General features: G+C 33.4%; 2 protein-coding genes across 2 annotated transcripts; one reads left to right on the top strand and one right to left on the bottom strand.

Annotated features, from left to right (window-relative positions):
• Positions 1 to 1,674: 1,674 nt before the first annotated feature.
• Positions 1,675 to 25,404, top strand: LOC108568616 (growth arrest-specific protein 2-like). Its single transcript, XM_017929815.1, has 7 exons — positions 1,675 to 1,956; positions 10,477 to 10,667; positions 23,962 to 24,086; positions 24,208 to 24,349; positions 24,409 to 24,634; positions 24,692 to 25,067; positions 25,119 to 25,404. Exons 2-7 carry the CDS (start codon positions 10,484 to 10,486, stop codon positions 25,302 to 25,304), a joined length of 1,239 nt encoding a protein of 412 aa, XP_017785304.1. The 5' UTR covers positions 1,675 to 1,956; positions 10,477 to 10,483; the 3' UTR covers positions 25,305 to 25,404.
• LOC108568618 (transcription initiation factor TFIID subunit 3-like) lies at positions 13,266 to 14,072 on the bottom strand. Its single transcript, XM_017929816.1, has 3 exons — positions 13,703 to 14,072; positions 13,437 to 13,646; positions 13,266 to 13,383 (listed from the first exon to the last, which is right to left on the bottom strand). The coding sequence occupies exons 1-3, from the start codon at positions 13,866 to 13,868 to the stop codon at positions 13,286 to 13,288; spliced, it is 474 nt and encodes a 157-aa protein (XP_017785305.1). The 5' UTR covers positions 13,869 to 14,072; the 3' UTR covers positions 13,266 to 13,285.
• Positions 25,405 to 25,826: the final 422 nt, after the last annotated feature.

The raw sequence follows: 25,826 nt of genomic DNA, 5'->3' as shown, positions 1-25,826 counted from the left end.
AAAATGAATTATATTACAAATTTTATTATTGATATTTATTGGTTAAGAGACAGCAAAATTCCAATTAAAACGTATTATCATACAAATATGGCAACGCGATTACGTAATTACCACACAAATATAATACAGTAGAAGAATAAATTATGAAACACTTAACCGAAATCATTGGAAAACTGTAGATTTAATGAATTTCTTATACGATTTACTTCGATTGAGAGCGCAATACAAATGTGTTTGTTAAATGTTATTAATTTGTAATTGCCATGCGGTGCGCGTCCCATTGAACAGTTCGGCGTTACGTAATCGTGTAGTTTTAATTGTAATGCAGACACACACGGAGACGGCCACTATTTACAAATAAATAATGCATGCGTTCAAATTCGTTGCACCAACATGATATTGTTTTATATTTTTTTTTTTTGCAAAATTTGCGAAACTGTAACCGATTGTAAATACATTGTTCGAATGAAATAACATTTGCTTTTTCAATTTTTATCACATTTCAAAGTTACCTTCAAGCGCGTCACGCAATAATCAGTAATTGAATTTGTTTCGTTTAAATGAAAAAAAAATGCTAAATAAACAAAACTTAAATGGAAAATAGGTTTACGTTAAATCATACGTATTTGATATATGTTTTATAAAATTTCTAGTACTAATTGTATAGAAATAAACAGTAATGTGAATGAAAGAATATTTTTTTGCTTATTCATTAAGGGTAAAATTTATGTAACTTTAATCAAAATAAATGAAATTTTTTAGTAATATTTAAAGTAATTGTGTGTAAAACACATTATTTATTACAGATAAATATTTATGTTATAATTATGCAATTTTTCGAACAAAAATTGTTATATAAGTAGTAATTTATAACATTTTAATAGAAAAATTCAATGTATATTAGTTATATAATATGCATTATTTAAATGGGTTGTAAAATCTTTACTTTAATATTTGAAAAAAGTTAAAAAGTATGTATTTTTTAACATAATATTTAGTTAAAGAATGTACCTTGTATTAAAACTAAACATTTATTTATAAACTTGTGTAAAAATATGTTAAATCTTCAATTTTATATAGCAAACTATAGATTAACATTAATTGTTGTTATAGTTTAGAAATCACGATTTTTATGATTTATATAATATTATTACTGTATGAAGCTTGTGAGGCACAAAGGAAAATCTAACAGACTAATTACTAATTTACTTTATTGTAATTGTAGCATACATCATAATTTCTAGTACATTATACAAGTAATTTGCATGTGGATTTACTATAAATGCTTTAAATAATCGTCAATTGACTAGAAGAACAATGTGAGTAGGTTGAGTGTAAAAATGAATCTTGTAGTAATGATGAATTGTAAATGGAAGTTCGTCAATGGAAACATTTTTTTATTCATTATTTATGGATGAATAAAAAAAGCCTGAGAAGATGATGAAAAACATCTATAATGCATATGGCTATTAGAGAAATGAAGCGAACAGGAAATGCGTCCATTAATGTTAATTTCCTGCGGTTCTCTTCGACGGATTTTCCGCGCCCTACCGTTGCAGACAAAAGGGCGTCCCTGCACGCCACTGGTCCGGAGCGCCCTACTCCGATGCCAGCCGTTTCATTCACGTTTCCTCGCATTCTCTCCTCCCGAGAGTATTTGAGAGGGAAAGCTCTCTCATACCCAAAGCTCGATGAGCGGTAGCCAGAGTACTGCGGTCCGAGAGGCAGTTATCAGCTGACTACGAAGCGCTCAGCACGGTGGCTCACTCTCTCTCCTCATAATAACGCGATCGTTCTCTTCGCATTCGAAGAACATCAAAAAGTTCGAAAATTTCGCGTGCGATTCTACATCCAAACAATAATGTAATACCTAGATACTCGTCGGCTTATCGATTCGCATCAGGGATCTCTTCTCGTCCTAAGCTATCGAAAAAGCTTCGCTTTTTTTTGCAGAGGGTGAGTTATTTTAATCGATTTGCCGAGGGGATGCTAGACATCTCCCTTCGGCGTGTGTTGTTGTAGGGTGTGCCGGCAAGCCTCAGGAATTCATATACTAATTATTTACAAAAAAAATTAAAACATACAGAAGGTGTGGAACGAAAACATTCCCCCCTGTATTTAGTTTCAAACAAAATAAACAATTTTCCGAATTTTCATTCAAAATTTCACTGCTATTCAATATAATAAGAAATTTATGAGGAAAGTAACGTAAATTACAAACAACTTAATTTAATAGAAAAAGTTAAATTAATTACAATCAAAGTTTACATTTTATTTGAGAATCATTTGTTCACATTCGTGTATTTACTTATTTATTAATTTAACTTAGAGACGTATTAATTATATTTTAAATAAATATTGTAATAAATTTTATTTTTAATATATATTTGGACTTATTTTTAAGGTAATTGGAGTTGTAATATCTATTAGATTATTTATAACAATGTTTATATTTAAATTGAAGTAAGCCTACAAACATACATAATTACACTTTAAACACTAAATTATTCGTAACAAATTGTCAAGATTTTATATAATTTATAATATATTATTTTTTATCAATTAAAAAATTTACGTACGTGCTTGCTTTTTATAAAAGAAAGAAAAATTAAACAGTCAAAAATGTATTAATAATAATATTTTATTTGATAAAACAACTTTAGATTAGATTATTATTACAAAACAAGATATAATTAAGTTATATGTTTAATTAAATATAACATAATTCGTTTGATAATATAATTATTGAAGGATTTCAATAATCAATAGCAAGTAATGGAAAGGTAATATTGATGAGAAATCAGAACGCTCGGATTCTTGTTTAATTCAAGTGGCAAGGTTATCATCAATTATGAAGTAAATACATAAAGTACTTTAGTATTAAATTATAATACTTAGCACAATTTAATCCGCACAACGTAGTCAGTTTCGTATAAAAATAGCAATTCTGAACTTGATATCAAGTAAAAAAAAGAATATGTATTTTTGTTGATCCTGCAGAAATTGTATTGTTTCAATGCGATTTATCGTCGAATTGTTTGCAAGTGTAATTAAGAAACGAGAAAATGTTGCTTGAATGCGTATTTTTTTTTTCTTCAATTTTCGTTTTACGGCTATTTTGAAAGATGATATCCTTGATATGCAAAGATACAAATATAAATCTGACATGCTCGTAAATGCCGGTGCTTTTGTATTTAATAAATGCAGAAAGATTAACATCTTTCTGTCGTCGCAACTTATGATACTTATATTTCACGGTTTTAATGTTCGTTTTGATAAACTGATATTCAGTTTATAAATATTAAATATTTTATATTAATTTAATAGGTTTTACTTCTAATTGTACTTTGATTACAATGATGCAAAATCAGATCCATTCCAAAAACATCCTTGATACACGTTGCTTAACTATTGCAGATCTGTCATAAATAGTAATAATGCAATTTTTAAATGTAAACATTAAAAAAAAACAAGCTATTTGTCATTGTCTAACAAAAGAGTTGTAACCAAATATTATTGTTGAATGTATTCATTTGCACGTTTTGCCTTTGATCTAAACGCACGTCTGCGGTTCTTCCTCAGGTTATTGACCATTTCTGACCAACATCCATGAATTAGGAGCAATCATCCAGTTAATATTTACAATAAAAGTCGCGTTTAACGAATTTATCCATATCATCACTATTGCACATGTCAAGTGACACATTTTCACTCTATTTTAATTAAGTGGACAATAACATTTATCTCGTCGTTCGTGAAGTGAACAAGTGAAAAACAAATAAAAGAGAGTTGCAAAATTCTCGATTATTCTCATATCAGACCTCAACTGAAAGTAAATAGTGTATGGACTATTTTTATATAATCTTTTGATAAGTGATAAATATTTTTTTCGAAAAAGTAAATACAATAACATCGGTAAAAATCTATTTTTAGATGTAATTCATTAAATAATTTATCAGTGAATAAACAAATATTAATGAAAAAGCATTTATAAAGCAAACTCTTATTATGTTTAGTATTTAATTTACATTATTGCGTATATTAAATTATGTATCTTGTAAAGTAAATTTAAATATTGTGTAGATATAACGAATTTTTATTGATTGCTTTAATATTCATTCTTAATCCTTATTTTCTTCGTTATATAATTATAATAATCTCAAAATAATTTGAATTCCTGTATCTGTTTCTTTAGTAAGCAAGTTTTGTATCGTGTAATAAAATAACGTATTTTTTATAATTTCGTATTATTTATTGAAATAATATTTATGTTTTATCAAGATTTGAATGTATTGCTCTAAAGCATTAGTTAACATGCATTTTATGTTGTTGTTAAAGTGGAAATTTTAATCGAATTGGTTACATAATATTCCGAAACCCGAATAAACTATCGTATTTTGCAGCGCTATGAACTGTGCCACATCCATTAAGTTCAATAATTCGAACGAAACTGTCGCCGCTTTCGCCAAATGCACGCATTTCAATTTGCAGTAATCACTAAAACCGCATAGATCAACCCAATCTTTCTTTTTTGCCTAAGAACTGGGCTATCAGAATGCAAAAACAAAGAGAGAGAGAGAGAAATAATCATGTACATATTTGATAATTTGCATGCGAATTTGGCGGATGGCGCAATTTCAAACGACTCGTCACTTCTTTCTGCAAGTTTCGTTTGAGCTGAAGAAGAAGTGCGAGTCAAAAAAAAAGAAAGAGACTTCTTTATGACGAGGCAATTGCAAAACTTGAACTTTCAAACTGGATTCGCGCTGCTCGCAAAGGAACCCTCAGTTAAAACGCGGACTCGGGTTGCGCAACGCGACGAAGAAATGTAATTGTGCGTGAAAAATTTCAACTGAAATCGATTCTAAAAGTGGAAATTAAATAAATGGACAGCGAATATCCGCTCCTACTAACAATGGTTTTATAATACGCGACAAAAAGGACTTCCTGAATCTATTAAAGTTTCTCAATCACTTTAGCGTTGCGAGTTATTTGTTTTTTTTTTTGGGAATTTTGTATATTTTGGATTGCATGTTTAGTATGTAAGGTTGTTTTGGACGGTCGAAAGGTTTACCGTAACCGAATCGTATAATTTACCTTTGCAGGTAAACGAGAATTATTTCTTTTATAAATATTATTAGTTTTGCAGAGCGGAAAGTCCGTGGAGCATGCCAAAACGCGTGCCGAGGCTTATTCAAATTAATCACGGGGCTTATGGAAAATACGAATTCGCCCGATATTTCATGTCTAATTATAATCCATTCCGAGTTACGGGACTCCAAAGATTTCTTCAAGACATACCGCAAACCTCGGCGAAATTTTTATCATTCTTATCGCTAATCCGCAAACGCTTGCAAAGATTAACATTATCATAATAGAAACAAATTATTTATAATTTATTACTTAATCAATCAGGATTATTTCGTAATTTAATTAAATCAAATTCGGAAATTAGTTTGAATCTTATTCAATTTATAAATATTTTTAAATTTGATTTAATTTATTCTAATTGCGTATTTAATTTAAAATAATCTTAAACTCATAATATTATAAATCACAATACAAATATATATTTATATCATGATTAGTTAATAATACGATTTTAGAATTAATATATGTCAATTGTATGCGGTGAAATTTTTTTTGTATGGGGATTTACTAGAAAGCGAAGGATTTGTGGAAATCCTGCAGCTTTGTCGACGCACATGTCGCCTTGCAGTCGTATTGTTTCTCCATGTACGTTACTTTTTATTTTAATGATATCCCATTCTTCACTTGACTGTAGACGACAAAGTAGACGAACAACAAAACTAACACCATTTTATTTATATATTTATATGTAAACGTGGTCGACCCAGATTACCAAATTCTAAAAAAAAAAACAGTGAAAGAATTAAAAAAATGAAAATAATGTAATATTTAGTATTTGATTATGTACATTTATTTACAAAAAAAATAATTTGGTCACTTAGTATTTAACAGTCACAGAGAAGCCTCACAAGTTTGCTGGGATAGTTGGAATTCGATATATAGGATTGTGGTGGAATTATGCTTGAATGTCCTGTAAGATATTTATAAGCGTAATAATTCCTGTTATTCTATGAGCATATATCAAATATGTATATAGATTTACTATAAATTTACAATTGATTTTATAGAGAAAAATGATTTAATAATACGCATGTTATATTTCCTATTTTTGTTGTTTGAATTTAATTGACAAATATTTATGCCTAATGATTGAAATATAAATAACTTAAACACTTTTATGTACTTTATACATATTTGAATCTTATTCAATTATTTTCAATTAGTTTAGTCCAAATGTTGCTGTGTATTTAGGATTTAGTATTTGTGAATGTAATAAGTATGTTTATTAAACTAAACACCTTGACTGCTTGTGTACTCTATAAATATTTCATGTTCTTGAAGTGATATTTGTTTTCGGTGCTTTTACGCTTCATAGAGGCTTTAATTTGTGGGTGTTGTTGTTGAGTGCCATCCAACAACGAAAAAAAACAAAGGGTAAAAGTTGTGGAGCGGAGGAACAGTAATTCTTGTGTTTATTGTCGGATGGAAAAGTAATACTCTCGACGTTCATTAAGGGAGTCGCCATAAAGCTTCAATTGATATGAAGGCCGTCGACCCTCCGTGTCTCGCGTCATTGCAACGCGACTCCTCCATTTGCTTACCAGTTTTTTTTTTTGTTACCATATACGAATCCAATTTTCGTTCAACAACATTACTCTTTTCATTCGTAATTTAAATAATCATATTGTTAATTGAAATACGCAAAGATTGACCAATTAAAACGGGTAACTTTCAAATCGATCGCTGTTCTCTTCCATATTTCTTCGCACGGTAATTGCAGTAATTTTTCATTTCGTTCACGTGAAAAAATCTCTCCTAATGCATATTCGAAATAACAGAGCAACAAATTGATACGCAACAGAACTGCTCATTTTTGCTGTACTTGGCGTAAACAATAATTACATATTTTACAGTCTACTTCTTGCTACATGCTCGGTACTAATTAGTGCCGGAGGAAAGTAATTGATGGAGGAGGAATAGGAAGAAGTAGAAGTAGCAGCGTGTTGTGAACTCGGTGAACGGGATTTGCGAATTCGCGAAGAGCCGGTGGGCCCGGTGTCGGAGGGATTTTAAAATAATTTTCCCGAAGAGTGGAAGACGACGAGTCACGCATCTGCAGCGGCGATATTCATTTACTTTCTTGGCAAGGGCCTTTATGAAACAAGACTAAAACCAAATCCGCCTCTTTGCTGCGGCCCCTATAAATAAAACGCATTTTAAAATCACGCTAATTACATTAATGAAGATTAATTTGGTGACTACGGGCTATTTAAACATTATTTGTGGAGCGGCCGACTCGGCCACAGCTCACTAATCAGATAGTGATCGATACGCGGGGCACCGTTCCGTCCGTCGCTCAATTTACCATATCCCCCGATCCTTAACCGAACCTTATGGTAATAATCCTCGATGATCTGAGCAAAGTCTAACTGGGTCGACTTAGACTGCCTATCGAAAAGCCACCTATATAAGTAAGCTGCAGTTCTAATTTTAAGGAAACAACACAACTGGAACTGCACCGTCCCGTTATTAGTTCACTAATTTATAGAATTTAGCGCGCCCACGGGAACAGAAATAAACCTTTTTCCAAAACCAGACGTTCGCGCCGCAACAAGAATTATCGACTTCATTATCCCTTTGTCTTTTCCTCCGTTTCTCACAACGTGTCCGGCCTTTATGCCACGTTACATAACAATTTTCACCAGATCCACTCACGTGTTATTAATTACTTAGACGGTATAAATAAAACTAAATCATTCCGAGTTTCGGAAACGTTGTTTGACATCACTAAACCCACTTGAGCATTTTTCAAAATGCATTCAAGATGTGTTTTTTACTCTAAAATAATAGTGCACGCGTCAGTCAAACAATGAAATAAACGAATATAATGAAATAATAATTCTTTAGCACCAATCGACATATATTTAACGCTTTGTCATTTTATGAATCACGAAACGCAGAAATAAATTGATACTGCATCTTCCTTCTTACAACTGAAATTAGCCTGTGCTAAATATATAAGATACAAAGTTTAACATTAAAGAAATAACATCAAACGTTCAAGATTATTACAAATCTGCTGTTACTCATTTTAGATGGAACTAGATTAATATTTCCGATTAACTTAATCGAATAGATATTGCAAATAAAGTAAAACGTTTGACGCAGTTGTTATCACATATGTCAGAGTTTTAATTAATTGTAATAATAATAAGTATCAGAATTACATATTTCGCAATAAAAACAAAAAGTGTGTCTTTATTTATCTCTTCATGTTAATTAGCATTTGATTAATTTTAATTGGACTTTTTAATTAATGCTACAGATGTGATTATTTTTGTTATATTTTATACTTAAATATGTAATTGTACCAAAATCAATTTATATATTAATGAACAACTAAATTTAATTGTAGCTTTTTAACCATTTTTATGGAATTTCTTAAAAGGAACAAATGAAAGCTATTTTATGCAATTATAATAAATTTTAGAGGAAATAAAGAATAAACAAAGGCACTATTAAAGGGACATTATGTAACATAAGAAGCTAATGGTTAAGTCTGGAGGAATATGATGTATATTATAGTTTTTTTATGGCTTTAAAACTGTTGGTATTATTAAATTTACAAAAATATTTGTAAGTTATAAAATATGTACATAAAACTAAAACAATTTGGAAATTAATTTCAGAATTAAAACTGACATTATTCATAATTACTGAAGAACGAGACAAGATTTGACTGACGTATATTATGAAAATTAATTGATTGAAAATAAAAAGTGATATTAATGATAGGTTTATTTAACAACCCAATAATATTGCTGTTATAGACAAATTATAAGCGCATTAATACTTAATGGTATGCTACTAAAAATAATCAATTCTAAAAATAGAAACAAGTCTGTTTATTTTTATGATATAATTTTTTATAATGCAAATAACGCATGACAAACAGTTGCGTTTCGTACAGGCTGTCTTTTTTGTTTTGTTTTTGCTTTTATCAAGAATAATTTTCCCGAAACCCGACACGACTTTGAGAATCCAACGCCGGGCACATCCTCCTCCACCACCATCATAAAGTTTTTTTGTTCCTTCCTGCTCTCAAAGTGTTGCCTCAACTAAAACCAGATGGTTAGTATCTGTATTGTACCGTATGACCGTTCCACGACACTGTATCAATTTCATCTCCCTGCTTTCCGATTAAAATAATAATTTATTAGTCGAACATCGCAGATAATTCCAGTGTTTATTGTTCGAAATTATACTTTGTTGCAGCTCGAGACTCGAGACACCATTAAATTGGATTTACAGCCGTATCTGTTTATGATAAAATTACATAATGGCTATATTCGAGCGTAGATTTTTTTATTACAATAACAACAACAATAATAAAAGAGTAGGCACGGTTATGACACTGTCATTTGAAACGAGCTGGAGGTTATTAAAGACTTCGTTTTAAGGTAAATGCTCAAGTTTTAACGAACATTCACGGTCAACAGATATTCATAGAGATCCGTCATTAATTCAATATGAATGGTTTCCTATTTTTACCTTTCGCCGGAGATTATAGAAAAAATATATGTACAGATGAGTTCTTTCCAAACGTCTCAATGTCGTAGTCGATTCGCATCAATCACGCCTTCGACCGTTACATAATCGAAACATTGTTTATCTGTCCTCCAGGATCCGATGGATCCTTCACGCCATTACGTATGTATTCATGCAAATCGTAATCTTCTTAAGCGCAAACACCAAATACATCCGAGCCAAAAATCGGTTTCGTACATCAATCAAACGGGAGTCTTTCGCAATATCTTTTGTTGTCTATGTCTCACGCAGATTCAGTCCTTTCATTTGGCAATCATACGATATTTGTGGAGTGGATTATACTACTATAAACTAATCATATTAGAAACGCGAAGCACGTGTTTCGATTGGATAATCCGATCCGCGTTACGTCCATACTGATCCAGATAAAGTTAATTGCATTTTGTTGCTAACAAATCGCAGCAATTATACAACCAATTGATCCGCTCTAATTAATTGGTCCGTTTAGTTCCAATTGGATTTAAATATTTGATGGTAATGATCGTAATTTAATTGTAATTACTGTTCTTTCGATCCGATAAAAAAATATATATAGAAATGCGAGAATTGTTCTCTTTATCCTCGGAATTTCGGTGCGTAACTTGAAACTACGTTGATTCTCACGCTCTCCTTTATAACAACGTTATAATATGGAATTCGATCAAGAATTGAATTAAACATTTTTTGTATCGTTAAAAAAAAGTATTGACTTATTCAGTATTGGTAGCGTGAAAATCACGAATCTATATAAATTTTATGATGTGATTTAAACTCGAATAAACTTTATTTTCTTTGCAGTTAAACAATGTTTGTGAATATGCAGAGGAATAGGAACAGTTGGGGTCCAACGTCCATCCCATCTCCGATCCACCGGATGGCACCAGACTCGGAGTTGGAGGAGGAATGCAGCGAGAGGATGATGAGTGCACAGATGAGGCAATTGGATCCACTTAAGGAAGATTTGGCCGATTGGCTCAACAAAACGCTCGGTGAGTCGATCGAAGATAACGAGCTCCTTAAATACATCCACATATAGGGCGCATTATGCACCACAGCATCTAATTGGGGCTGCTTTCTAAATACATTACAACTATTTATCTATTTCAACGCGCGTCGAGTTGATAATTAAAAAAAGAACGACAGAGTCTACGTGTGTAGTAAACATGTAGGAGTTGAGGTTGTACATCTTGTAAGTAATTTGTAGTCGCCTGTGCCAAATAGCGTCCGTGATCGTGAGCGAAATGCTATGAAAACTAAATGCACAACAACGGGACCGCAGCCTATAACTTCCACCTAGGTGGGGTCCTCATGTTTCCATCATTTTTCACTTTTTTTTGTATGTTCCTTCCTCAACGCATCCGACGTACATTTCGTAACTGTAGTCTTCAACAGCTCAACAAAAAATACCAGAACCTGCACATAATACATAAAAGAGCGCCGACTATCGTAAATTTGTCACAAACTAGGCCGAACTCTTATATATTTGGGCATGGGGGGAAGTTCTAGCTATAATCTTCTCCTCGACATTACGAGATATCATCGCGTTTTGTTTCTTTTCCTTTTGGTATTCTAATTTACTTGAGGCATTTGTATTATCTGCGTTTGGCACGCAGGCGAAATTTTAATTCCTCTTTTTTTGTCGCACTGCCATTTAGGGCATTCCTAATTCCGCAAATACCTTATCTGCCCAATTTATTTCCCGCCTTTGATGCGGCGCCGTCTTACCATTTAACTGCAAGTTTTTATCTTCCTCCAACATAGGATTGTTGCCATAACATCTTGCATCATTTATATGTAATCATATACATAAATCTATTCCTTATTATTTTGAAGTATCCTTAACATTTACTTCCCGTAGTTATTATACAACGTCTTAAGTTGTAATATAACATTAGCTTCAATTAAATTAGTATTGGTAAATATTACTAAATAAACTGCAGCAAATAAACGTTTTAGAACAAATTTAACAACTGTTTCGGTGTATTCGTGTCGTTAGCAGAGTTCAAGTAAACACATTTTAAGTAGACTATATACATTACTTTAAAACTACACTCTAATTTTCTGCGCTATACACTGAGTTTATTTGCAGTAAAGCGTTGCAATAAAATAATTTTATATTGAATTTGTTGATTTACAAAAGTATTTAGAGCAATTGTTGTATACATTTTAAAAGATTGTTTTTGTATTCTGGTTGCTGTTAGTACATGTTAGTAGAATAATTTGATTCAGCGAACCGGTAAAACTGTGGTGCATTAAGTAAATCATCCAAGAACGACAATGCGTCGCGACAGTTTGCAAGCAAGAGTTTTTGAATTATGTAAGCGTATTCTCGCGTTCGTCAACGTGTGTTTGAATGTGTGTGGTATGTTCTAAGCTGGTAGATGAATTGCTTTGGAAATGGGAAGCCCCGTTTCCGTTTCGAAAAGGCCTTAGGGTGTGCAGCCATTGTTTAATTATCCCTTTCATTCAGACCGAACGACCATTGTTTATAATCACGTGCAGCGCGCTTAATGGTCCTCGTGGGTTATTTATAAAATCCCGAGCTGAAGGACCCATCATACCTAATTACTCATTATATGACCCATTACAGAGGAGACGCATCTAGCAACTACTTAAGTATCGTTAAGGCGTCTTGATCTTTTTCCAGTTCTCGTAATGCGTTTCCAAAAAATCGAGGTTGATTTTGGTTTTTATTTGGACGATCTGCTTTTGTTGCTATTGTACGCGACCGGAATAATTGTGGTCAAGTCTCACCGTCTATTGTCTCCGGTTCGAAGTTCGGTGTCACGACTCCTCGAGAGATTACGTGATCCAGATAACCCCGAATGCTCGGCTCATAACCAGGTGAACTTTAGGTGTGGCGCCACAAAGGCACAGGACTCGCCGTTGTTGCGCCTCGGGCCGATCAAAATCTTTGCGGTCTTAATAAATCGAAATCGCAGTGTCTGCATTTTCCTTCTGCAATTGCCTGCATTCGATAATTATTTGCATACGTTTCGCGTTTCATTCTTGCTCGCTCTCTCGATTGCTTTCCCGGAGGTTTAACGCAACGGCACGTTTCGTCGTAAGCTTTTCTCGGTATTTGCAGCCGCATTTTATTTACCCCACTTTATTGTCGAACGAGAAAATAAATATGATTTACAAATCAACAATCGAATAAACAAAATTCGCCGTGCCTTGTACATTCTGTCTTGTGGGAACTACTCTTTTGTTTAACCAGTTTTCTGCTAACACCTAACGTGACCCTGACTTAGTTCATACAATTAGACGTTCCGTGCTAATTCCGTAATAATTTTTTAGCACAAACAATGAACTTATAATGGAAAATTACTTAATCATACTTATATATCTTGCTGAAAATTTTCGGAAAATCGGAAAAATAAATTTCAAAAATTTTACTCTACAAATATTTTTTATTTTCATTATAAAACTAAATCACATTTAATAAAAATAAATATATTGTACATTTTACAAGTAAAACATGTTATTGCCATCAAGTTTACTGGAACATAAATAATTTTTTTTTAAATAATGGAAACAATTCGAGATTATGACAAACAAAATAAATGACGTACCTTAAAATAGTGTATTAATATGAAAATTAAAATTATTTTGTTCTTTTAGAAGTTTTCTTTTCAATGTCAACTGTTTTTCTTTTATTCCTCGAATCACTGGTATTTATGTTCTTAGACGCATCTTTGGAAGCTGAATTATTAAATATTATTATTATGATTAATTTAAATGAAATATATATAAACCTTGATTATTATTTTTTACAACCACTATTGGTGAGTCCAATTCAGAATCATTTCTGTCTGACATGTTTGACATGTTTTGGTTGTTTTCTTCTAGAGAATCTTCAAAAATGGGAGACGTGTTAGACACATAATCCTGCAGCTCGTTCAGGTGTATTTTGAAATCTTTAAACGCTAATCCTAGATGATCCAGGTTAGGATCGACGCAACCAACTAAACAAAAATGATGTTGTTAGGTTATAATTAGTATATATTAATTTTACTCTTACAGTGATTAGCGTAGTTCTTTGTTCTTTCAGCTAAAGCGTTTAAGTTTACTTCAAGAATGTCGGTGAGGTATTCCAAAGCATCACTTTTACTGGTATCCCAACCCACGGTTTGCAATAACTTTGCCACAGCTACTTTCAGCATATCCCTGGAATATTGCGCAGTCATCTTCTGAATAACTATGTGCTGTATGTAAATAGAAAAATATAATAATAAAAGCGTATCCTTTTATTGTTTCAGTTATTTTAATGGCTCAATTAATAGACGGCTTTTCTATTTGCTCGTGCATATATGGAATATGACTCGCTTTGTATCTATTAGCTAATTGGAAGCAATCTGAGAAGAATTTTAAAAAACGCGCAATTCTTAGAACACCCAACCCAAGAGGTTCTGTAAATAGCAAATCATAAATGTTTCGCAGTTGCGCTTACGAACCTTGAATTGATTTAGTAAACAAATGGTAATACTCTATGAATATCATCAGTTTTACCAAGTAATTATCAAGTAAAAAAGTACATGCAATTGTACAAGTAAATATGAGTAGATCTATTTTCCTGTATGCGTTTCTTGCTTTTATTAGAATATACTAGAAATCATACAATTTGTAATTAAAAATACTTCAATTAATACAACTATTGTTTTGATTTAATGCAACAAAAAAATATCACTGTAAAACATTTCACCCCATTCAGATTTTGTGAAGACATGTTTACATATATAATGTATTCTTATATAATTTTTATTTGAATGTCGTTGATGATTTATGAGCGTCATCGTTCGTATCTGCTGGGATTCGCATGCAGCGTGGAAGTTTTATCAAGTCCCTCCTGGTACGACTAACCCAAATCCCATATCGTATTGATCCCTAATTATGCCAAATAATCAAGCCCGGAATTTTCCGAATTGATGCATAATATACCATCTACGTGCTGCCCGTAAAAATCAAGAACGTTATTGCTGTCACGACATCCGTTTTCCACCAATAAACGAAATCTATTTTGATACTTTCAAAACAAAAAAATATGTTACATGTTATGTTGCAATTACATAGATTTCGCATGATCCAAACATTCATTTAAAAAAAAAAACAGAATATTTCAATCCATGGATTTTTGAACTAACTACAATATTTTTTTTTATTTAACGTTATTTTTATTTACAATCTATTTTATAAGAAAAGCGTGCTACTTGCTAGCAAAGTTTATTTAAAATTAAACATTATATTATGTAACTTGATATAAAAAAATACTTTTTTTTGAGAAAATTGTTTAGAAATCAATTTTTATGACTATAATTCGTGAAGACTTTTTTTTCGAAAAATTAATTTTTTATTTGTTGAGATAATTCAAATCTAATTTGTTGAGGAATATTTACAAATAAATAAATTCACTGTCTAATTAAATAATTTGATTGTTAAACTGGATTATTAAATGGTTAATACATTGAAAAATACACATAATATGTGTACACAAGTTTTAAAAATGATGTAGCAGGCGAGCAATCCGGGACTTCTCTTCTCATCGTCACTCGTTAAGCGAGTCATTTTTCTTACAATTTATTTTGCTCGTTAATTATGCGAGGTGCTCGTTAAATGAGGTTCCACTGTACTTGATAAGTTACAAATTCCGAATTGTTATTCGAAAACTCATTATACTTGATAATTATTATTTGTACAAAGATCTTGATATTATTGTATTATCAAAACTTGTATCTGTGAATATCCGTTGTTCTGTTGTTTTTGCGAAGCATATAGAAAAGAAATACAGCAGATGAAGATCCAACAATGCAAAAAACCGACGATCATCCTGTCAAAACGGAACAGGTGGTGTTGCGCTTCTCTCAAGAATCCCATGGCAATTACGCCATTAGAATTCTTAATTCCAGCAAAAAAAAAAGGCGGAGGAAGCGGCATCCGACAGAGGTGTCTGCTTCGCGTGTCTAAACTAATGGAAACTCCGCATGATTGAATTAAATTCGTCTTAGATCTAGTTCTTGTCTAAATAGGTAAATACTCTACGCCAAAGAGGAAATAATTAAAAGGCATTTAGCCGAACTGCAATTTGCACTCGTTAGATCATCGGTTGCGCAATTCAATTTTGATACGATGGAAACTTCGGTCGATTTTCTTGACATTATTATTTCTTGCGTTTTATTTTCCTCGAGATTCAAATTATTATATCCGAGTAATTTCCATTAAATCGCGAGACTTTTACCTGCAGCTAGCGTGTTCCTAATATGCAACGTCGAGAAGAAACCCGATGGCACGAGCGAACAGTAAAACTCCAATAAAAGATCAAGCGGCAGCAGGAGAAAAAAAAGAAAGATAGAAAAAGAAACAGTGAAATAATCGTTATTACCTATCGAATCCTTCGACTGGACATATATGGAATATAAGACGCGGAAATCTCTCCACAATTAACTAATCATTCGGTTTCTTTCTTTGGCTCGAAACTCGTTTATGCTATTCAAGTTAGAGTGTGTGCTCTTTTTTTTTTGTATTATTTTCGGGGTTATGAAATTGTTAATAGTTTGATCAATTTTGATCTATATGATCTTCGTTTATTTTTCTTTTCAAGCTCGTTATTGTTTATTCGTGGTTTCCGCACGCGATTCCACAATAACGTTTATTTATTATATTTATATTCTCATCCTTTCAATTCTGCAACGTTCTCATAATACTTGCATATATTCGCGTGTTTAGTCAATATTGAATAGCATTATGTATTTTTAGTAAATAGATTTAACAAAGTCAATTATTACAATCCTAGTAGCAAGGATGTATTATTTCAAACTATATTCTCATAAACTAGGTTAGTTTTTCAGAAAATGTGTGTTTTCATATTTACAGTGAATTATTCATAATAATTCAAAAGTTATTCATCAACATACCATATGTTTGCAATATTTTTTTAATTTTCTGTATATAATAGTTAATAACATGTATTATTAAGTTCAGTATTTACTGTTCTTCAACAATTGAAGGTTAGTTGTATATTAGCAAATGTAAGATACGATAGTTGAGCTAAATATATGATATTATTGAAAGGTACATAAACTTTATATTATATGTTATTAAAAAAATAAGTTATACTCACAAAGTTGACGAATTCACTTTTACTAAATCTTTTAACTTGTATCTAGATGGCGCCACCTATTAGACATATGTCATATTCAACCTTTTATACTTTTTTTTATCCTCAATTTACAACAAAACTAATTTTAAAATATTAGTTTGTATCACGAAAATCTGATACGATAGGTCGTATAATATAATTTCATAGAACAAATTTTTAAATCCATATTATGTCGGGGAAATAATTAAGTGAGACATGGCGACAACATTTTTTTGCGCTTATTTTAAATTCCTCCGAGCGTGCATGGGGTCGTATATTTCTTCCGATAGATCTCTTCCATCCTTTTCAAACGTGTTCGACAAAGAAGTCCCCATGCTATGATACATGGCCAGAAAAAAGAGGAACATATACAAACAGTTTGTGCTGCGTTTTGTTTACACTGCATTCCGGCGGTACCATAATTTATCTTTCAGACAGATATAAGTCAAATTTAAAGGTCTTGAAATTCCATTTCTCATATTATGTTATGTAACGCGATCTAAAATTGATGAAAATTTTCTTTCGAACTAAAAATTTCTAGATCAAAAGGTTTAACAATCTCTGAAATTAGCATTCTTAATATTGCTTAATCTGTATACTATTTATATATTAAGTTTTTGAAATAAGTTACTGAAATGTTCAATTAAAAAAACCTTCCGGTATTATATAAACATGAGGAAGTTAGTTTTCGCATAGCTTTATACGCAGTCACTTCCCATGGAAACGGAAGCAATCCAGACTTCCCTTACTCACCTTTTACCAGCATTGAGAAAAAAAAGTAACATAAAAATAGTAAATAAAAATGAAAAGAACCTTATTTATTGATGTAATTACTTAAATTCTCGAGGTAAAATACTGCGGTTTTCATTGCATAGAGCGTAATAATAAATTTAATAATACGAAGTCCGTATTTGGTAACTCATACCCAGACTGGTTTATTGCCTGTTGTTTCATATGTGATTTTTATTTAAAGCCACAAACACGAAAACGTATTAGCTTCGATTTTTGATTATATCATCACATTCATGCGCTCGACAAAAGTTTCTCATATAAATCATTATGTTTGTTTCTGTCATTACATTTTTTTTTAATAGTAAATCACGCTGCGTTACATTATTACGATTAATTGGCAATTGCGAGACGCATTATCGAATTCCAATACGTAAAAAGGAAGGAGTGCAAAAAAAAAAACAATGGCACAATGTAATAATTATTTGTTGTTTCTTATTGAAGTTCAATTTACGGAGAAAGTAAAAATGTAATTTATTTGCGAGCGGAAATTGTATTGCAATGAACGTGAAATTACTTTATGCGTGTCTTACAAACACGCATTGAATTATGTGGTTAACGTTGAAGATCACATAATGTTATTTGTAAAAAGTATGTTTTAATATTTGAATGATTTATGTAATTAGATTTTTAGATGGTAACGCATATTCATAATTTGGACACACATTGTTGTGTAAGAGTAAACCAGTTTGGTTACAATAAAAATAGAACAAACTCGTGTCAGATTAGTAGATAGTTTTACATACATTGCTATTGTGACCATTTGGATGAAAATGGATGGTTTTAGAAACTTTTGAGATTTAGTCTAGTTTAATAAGTGATGTCCAAATGATCTTTGATTAACTGCAATGCTGTCGTCTATAAGGAAATTACATGTTAAATCTAAATATCCGATCGCTGCGAGCCTCGAAATCGTGTAATACATTCATGCATCTTGTCGGGTTAACATCGAGAAGAACGGAAGTAAATAAAGTAAAGAGAAGTAAACGCGTTTCATGAATAGGACAATTTATGGAAAACGAACACGCCAGTCTAGTAATAATAAATTATAATTATGTCTTTTAAGAAAGCATTAAGCTAAGCGAAGCATTGCGCACTTCGGACTGTTCTTGTTGGACAATTCTGTTCTTAAAATCATTAAACGTGAGACACGCGACTTCTTGTATTTCGGTCTCAGGTTTTTCATCCAGACGCAAGTATCGGGCGCATTTCCATCGTCGCTTGCACCGGATAGTTGGAAGCTCTCCGAGTCTGGTCTTCCTTCCTTCCTATGCTTGTTCTTCGGTTGGTGGCTGCGGGCGAAGCACGACGAGAGCAGAACCACAAGAACGAAGAACATCTGGACAGTTTCAAAAGCGAAAGCACGTAATGATAATGCGCCAGCAGACGATCGTAAAGTCCCTTGTTTGAATAAGTCACGAAAACAAACCGGAGACAGGTCCGTCGCATTTTTCGTTCCACATATTCCATGACGAAGTCCGCATTATAAAGGGGAACCCATGGACCGGAAAGTTCATAACACGATCCGCATTTTGGCTTTATTGTTAATTGGAAGATATGTCCTAGCGTAAGTAACAAACGTACATTTTCAATTGGTGAAAATGCGTTAAGTTCTTAATGCACCATTTGCATTTTATTGATGGTATTTCCTCAAGTGAAATTTTTATCGTTTAATGTGTATATTGCATAATTTATGTGCTGTGATTGCAGGAAGCAATTCATTGATGATTTCCTCAAGGAACTAATTATCAGTCATAAAGCAGCCACTTTAAACTTTTATTAATGTAAGATATTACTATAAAGAAATTACAACATTATAAATTCAATTAACAAGACTTGTATCTCAAATAATTCAAGTTATAAATTTTCATATTACACATAAATAAATTGGTTATTACATTATACATTTATTTGAACTTGTTTCTAATTATAAAAATAAGTTTTTATTGCAAATAGTATTATTTTTGTAAAAATGTAAATCAGAATTAGTTTTTTGAACTTTATTTTTCTTCCGTGAAATGTTAATGACTTAATTGTTACATTTAATAAAATACAAAATGTATGTGAAATATTGAGATTCGAGATATTAATTTCGTGATTACTTCTTTTGGTCAATGCATGCTTTCTAATTTTATATAATTTCCCTATTAAATAATTAATCGGTAGTTACGAAACGTTGCGTCTGATGCATAAACATCCCGTAATAGGAAGAATGGGAAATCTGGCATCGTGGATTGTTTGGTTGGAATTTCTGTATGAACCACTGCCCAGATGAATAGAATAGAAAAGTGTGTGTGTTGGAGGAGAGGTTGTGCTTGAGGTCTCGTTGCAGGGATTTGACCTCGTAAGTCTTGAAACAGTCGGGTCAATTAGTTCGATTGTGTTATCGTTAATAACACGATTTCGTAATGCCCGAGTGCATTTATCAATTTCTATGAGGTGAGACGCAATATAGATTGGATGGAGTAGTATGAACCATGGGTAATCTGTTATGAGAAGGGTTCGATGAATTCCCGCACGAAGATTGCGGGTGGAGGAGGACGATTTCTACGGTACTAACGGTAATATTGTCGTGGTGTGACCATGTCACCCATTACCTATTATCTACGCAAAAACTGGAACAAACGGATTACACGCGTTCCTCTCGATGGAAAGTTCTGTAAGGAATCTCGCATCAATTAACGTGCACGACGAGCGCATGCAAATGGAAACTTCATCGGCCCACGCCCGTTGTAATTACTCCGGATGGATTTTCCTAGCATTATGCAAATAGAAAGCAGATTCTCCTCTCTCACCAATCTCCGGATGAGGAAGTTGAGGAGGTTCTCCATCCTCGGAAGTCAGGAGGTTAATTGAAATGCTATCAAGAGATATCTTGCATCCACTCGAGGCAACCACACATAAACAAAACCCGATCTCTCAAGTTCAAGTGAGCCCCCGTGCCCTTGTAATTAAGCTACGAACAAATCGGGGACTTTTCATCTATATTTAGTGCGACTTTGTCATGGCAAGTGCACAGCAAACACGCGGTAATGGATTTCTCTCTCTTTCTGTATGCGTATATTTTGGTCTGCATCTCGGGACGAGAGAAGAGAGCGCTGCTTTTATTTCCCCCTTTTTTTTAATAAGTAAACAGAAGCCGCGCACAAGAAGAAACATGATGGAGCACCGGGTATATAATTAACTTATTTATTTATACGTGTGTTTCCTTCATTGGAAATAAAAAAAATCGTGGTAGACGTCCACTCTCCCTCCTTGTTTTTGTTTCAATCAAACTGCATTTTCCCTCGTTTGTCGGCTGCACTAATTTTCATTTTGACACCGCCCATGTGCTTTTGGAAGGACGGACCAGGCAGGCAATTGCAAACATCTGGGATTGTGTAAAAATGCACAAAGAAAAACTGGACGATTTTTGGTAACGAATGCCTTAATCAGTGCACAAGACATGGCTTTTCATTTCACAGCGGATGCACCGAGATGAAACTGCTTCTGTCTGCCACTTATTATTGGCACGAGCGAGATTTCTTTTTCATATTTTTTTATTCTTTTATTGAAATCAAAGAGACACTCGATGTTTGTCTTGGCTTCGGTGGTTTGTGTGTTACAATTATTCCGTTTCCGTTTCTTTGTACTAATTTACTTCACATTGCTTCATTGCCTACCAAGCTTACGCCTTCATTATTTGCATGTAATTTCACTAGTTTCTAATTAATACAACTGAATAAAGCCTTCTTCATTTTCGTTTCTTCAATAAATGATAGCAGAATATAAATCATACCCACAAGAACAACTTTCAACAATCCAATTTAAACAACATAAATTCTACTTTATTATTCATGATTTAAGCAATAAAGTAAAAGTAATCTAATAATTCGTTGTCATAGTTTTTGCTAATAAGTTATATACACTAACATTACTCTTAGTTAAACATATACTATTTTTTTCTACTTTCTTTGATATAATTATACACAATTAGATATTATTGATGCATAAAATCATGTTCTGAAAAACAATCAACTTCGAAATGACTTAATATGTAGTTATTTACATTGATTAATAATATATTATTCGCTAATTAAATTATATGCTTAGTTCATTATATCCAACTAGATTATAACAGATTTTTATTATTATTATTATAGTCAAGAAAGCGAGCGAATTCCAACTTTCTTTAATTACAGTTGTTACAACACCTCCGATGTTTTGCTCAAAAGGTTTTATTGTAAGCTTACGAACATAAATCATAAAAGATCTACAGCGATGAGTGGCATATAATGACAGCATAAAGAAATGGAAGTATCGAAGTAAGGAGAATTTCCAAGCCTTTGTGAAGCAATAGCTTTCATTCATTTTTATGGTTCCTCAAGTGTGAATATCCGAGATATTTAGGTTCATAAAAAAATGTCGATAAGATCCATGTTGTCTTTCGAAGAAATATTACATTTTTATCAGTCACTAAATTTTCGGAAAGCACGATAAATATTTCGTTATATAAATTTAATAAAGTATGCTCTTCTATTCATTGGTAAGAGGACTAGGTCAACATATCTTCTAATGAGCTTTTCATTATGTACCAACGCGGCCGTGACTAATTTAATTAAAACTAACTGTTTCGCTGCTGCTCCTGCGTCGAAACTTAACATTGAAAAAAAAAAAATGCTCTGATCAATGGTAAACCGCTTATCGTCAACTAGATAGAAGACTGTTCGGTAGTTAAATGGGATGATGCATTGAGCGCAACGAAACAAATTAATAAACGAAAGAATGGGACTAGACGAGACGTCGTTAGACGGAGAAATTAGAATAGGGATTCGTAATTGCCAAGTCATAATGGCCGGGGAGGAACACACTCAAGTTGATTAGTTATCCGAAGGCCGTGCCCTTTTGGCACGGTAAATACATCCGGCATTGGATCCCCGACGCGACGTGAGCTTAATGCACAAAACTGCTGCACAGAATGATGCCTCCTCGTATGAATAAGAATACGGGATTAAAAATGTACATTGCAAACATCACTGTAAAATGCGTAATTGTTTAAATCTTAAGCAATGGAATCCTCTAATTAGCATGAATCATGTCTGTCGTTTTCATTGTCGCGCATTTGTTTGGTTTGTGTATAAATTTACTTCTTGGCGACGGGCTTGGAAGCACATTCTTCTTCGGTTGCTTCGGTTTGCTGGGGCCGGTCTTGAACTTGCCTGGGAGCGGTTTTCCTCGAGGTGTCCGATTTAAATAATAATAAAAAGAAGCATTCACCAACTGAATCTTTCTTTATCTACTAATTTCATAACTTTAAGTTTTTATAGAGAAATTAATAAGTATTGAACGATAAAGGATTCTCTTTTTTTATTGTACTTTACATTACAATATCAATGTAAAATAGAATTATCTATTTTTTTTTTCAATAATTTTTAACTGGTGTCCATTTTATAATAAAAAAAAACTGTAATTATTTAATATTTTAATAATATTAAACTGTTGTTGGTAGTAATAAAATTAGAATATATCACTTATTTATAATATGAAATTGAGGGAAATTTTGTAATTTTGCTACTGCAACTACTATAAAATAAGCAACATTGTTTTAGATTGTTCTAATTAAGCTGTTAATGATTACGTGCGCTATTTCGTTCATCGCAGTCCGTTGTGGTCGATTAACTTTTTTGTATCCAGTTCCCGGTCCATAAACTCGTGTTTCCATATACCCGATGCGCGTCGAGAAAATGGATTTCCCACATTTAGCGTGCAGCCTCACCTCCTCACCCATAGTCCATTGACATTGCAATTTATAATTACTTAATACACAGGTAGCAACTAGTGTGTATGTTTGTGTGTGTCTGCAGACTTCTTAGGCGTTTTTTATTCTTCTGTACAATATATATTGAAATGCAACGTGCGGAAAATGTGTTTGCAAATGCAGCACACACGCAGCGCGGAGCCATTCTCACGGTGCGCTCTGCGTTTTTATTCCTTTTTAATGTCGACTTCTTCTTTCGCGCCGGAATGCATTTAAAAGAAAGAATCAACGCGAACGCACAAATTTCATCTCGCTCCGATGATTTCCAATATGTACGTACGTATGTACAGAGACCACCGTCTCTAACGAATGCCGCACAATGTGCATCGTTTTAATGAGGCAAATGAGAAAGGAAATTGTTGTACGTTATCCCGAGATATCTATATAAGGATATGGAGGATAGGTATTTAGATAGCGGAAGAGGAGAGACAGACGTACGTTGTTTGCGGCGTAATGAAAAGAAGGATCGCGGATGGTATAAGATTTTATGTGTGCGGTAGAAAGCAGAATAAATTGCGATCATGACGGTTTTGATAAAGTTGTTCCCTCTTTTGTTTCGCAGCCATAGACTATGTGACCAGAGACAACTTCCTGTCCGAGCTAGATAACGGGGTCGTCCTTTGCCATTTGGCACAAGTGATTCAAGATAGAGCGCGCACCGCCATCGAGACTGGGAGATCCAAGGGGGTGAGTTAAAACTTTCCAGACTTGCACTTGAAATCGATGATGCCGCATACTGATATATGCGGCTGCAGCCGGAAGGGGTGAATCGCCAGACTGAGAGAAAATGCAATGAATTATTTTGTAGCCGCCGCCGACGATTCGCGGGAAATGCTTCGAAAAGGCAATGCGACGCAGCTTCTTCTCTAGAGACAACATGGAGAATTTTATTAAATTCTGCAGAGCTCTCGGAGTCCACGAGAATTTGCTTTTCGAAAGCGATGATCTAGGTATGCTTTTATATCTATCTTCCGCATCATAAGCAATTATTAATACGTTTTTTTTTTAGTTCTTCACAACCAACCACGGAATGTTATCCTATGCCTTCTAGAAGTGGCTCGTATAGCGACTCGCTACGATGTGGAACCTCCGGGCTTGGTGCAACTGGAGAAGGAGATTGCCGAGGAGGAACGCAATCAGTCTGCAGATTCGGGTCTAGGCTCCATACTTTCATGGCAATTCCAGGCTTCTCCCAACAAACACGAACAGGAGAACAACAAAATGAGAACCAGCTTGTAAATACAACATCAAATAATCGTCAAGAACCGAATTGATTTCTTTTTCTATTGCAGCTCCGCGTCTGCCATTTCTTCATATGCTCGCTGGAACACCGGACCGCAAATGGTCTTAATTCCAGATTCCGGCGCCGCAGGTGATCATAAACACATTTCTGTACCGCCGAGCGGCGCAAGTGATGGGGTGCCCAGCGACAACACGGAAGATGAATGGTCCAGAGGAAGCGGAGAAGATCCCGATCTGGAGATTCAACCGGAAATCCGAAGAGGACCGACCGGGGATGCATTGACAGAGCTGGACAGGAAAGTGCAGCATGCCACCAGGTTGATGCAGAAAAATTGCAACTGTTCGAATGGAAAATGTTCCAAATTATCGGTGAAAAAAGTCGGCGAGGGTAGATACAACATTGCCGGTAAAAACGTTTTTATAAGGGTAAGGATCCATAATCTTTCAAAATTGTTTATTAATATACCGAATTTTTAGTTGCTGAAAGGCCGACATATGATGGTCCGAGTTGGGGGCGGTTGGGACACCCTGGATCATTTCTTGCTACGCCATGATCCTTGCCAGGTGAAAGTCGTGTCTCGGGAGAAAATCGCAAAAGATTTACCTGTGACACCTACGAGTGGGCCAAAGTTTTTGCACATTCGCGCGAAATACCGTAGTTAGGCTCACGAACAGATACGAAAGACAGAAAAAAAGAAGCAAAACATATTTTTATACACCGATCCAAAACGCAATAACTTTTAAGTTTTACGAACGAGAAACGTATTTATTTCTTCGAATAATCGCTTTGTTAAGTTGTACATTTATTTAATTTTTACCTTAAAGTTCAAATATATAATATTAGTTTTTAAGATTTATTTCGTAGTGTAGCATCTACACTAATATATCAGTAGTCACTAATTTTTTTTATTACTATATGATTTGTATATATTTTTATACATTTGAATATATAAAACGATACAACACACCTAGTTTTCGTCTTTCACTTTATTTAGACTCACCTTAGAGCGCTTCTTGCAGGTAATCGAAATGTGTTTTTTTAATGACAATCTTTTCAGGAACACGAAAAAGAAATAAAACCAAAGGTGCCGTCGAGGAAACCGATAAAAACTCCTGTGAGCAAAAAGTTTGCTAAGAAGTTCACGTATTACAGCAGGTTTGCAAAGTTAACACGTCCAGGGGAGA

The sequence above is a fragment of the Nicrophorus vespilloides genome, unplaced genomic scaffold (assembly GCF_001412225.1).
Source record: "Nicrophorus vespilloides isolate i.1.1-1 unplaced genomic scaffold, Nicve_v1.0, whole genome shotgun sequence".
Classification (NCBI taxonomy): Eukaryota; Metazoa; Arthropoda; class Insecta; order Coleoptera; family Silphidae; genus Nicrophorus; species Nicrophorus vespilloides.
This window is presented reverse-complemented; position numbering and strand designations above follow the sequence as displayed.

Excerpts from the sequence above, each read along its gene's own strand:
- LOC108568616 (XM_017929815.1), top strand. The coding sequence starts at position 10,484 with ATGTTTGTGAATATGCAGAGGAATAGGAACAGTTGGGGTCCAACGTCC. Across the intron at positions 10,668-23,961 it reads TTGGCTCAACAAAACGCTCG|CCATAGACTATGTGACCAGA; the intron begins GTGAGTCGATCG and ends TTTGTTTCGCAG. Across the intron at positions 24,087-24,207 it reads AGACTGGGAGATCCAAGGGG|CCGCCGCCGACGATTCGCGG; the intron begins GTGAGTTAAAAC and ends ATTATTTTGTAG.
- LOC108568618 (XM_017929816.1), bottom strand. The coding sequence starts at position 13,868 with ATGACTGCGCAATATTCCAGGGATATGCTGAAAGTAGCTGTGGCAAAG. Across the intron at positions 13,647-13,702 it reads AAAGAACTACGCTAATCACT|TTGGTTGCGTCGATCCTAAC; the intron begins GTAAGAGTAAAA and ends ATTTTTGTTTAG. Across the intron at positions 13,384-13,436 it reads TGTAAAAAATAATAATCAAG|CTTCCAAAGATGCGTCTAAG; the intron begins GTTTATATATAT and ends TTAATAATTCAG.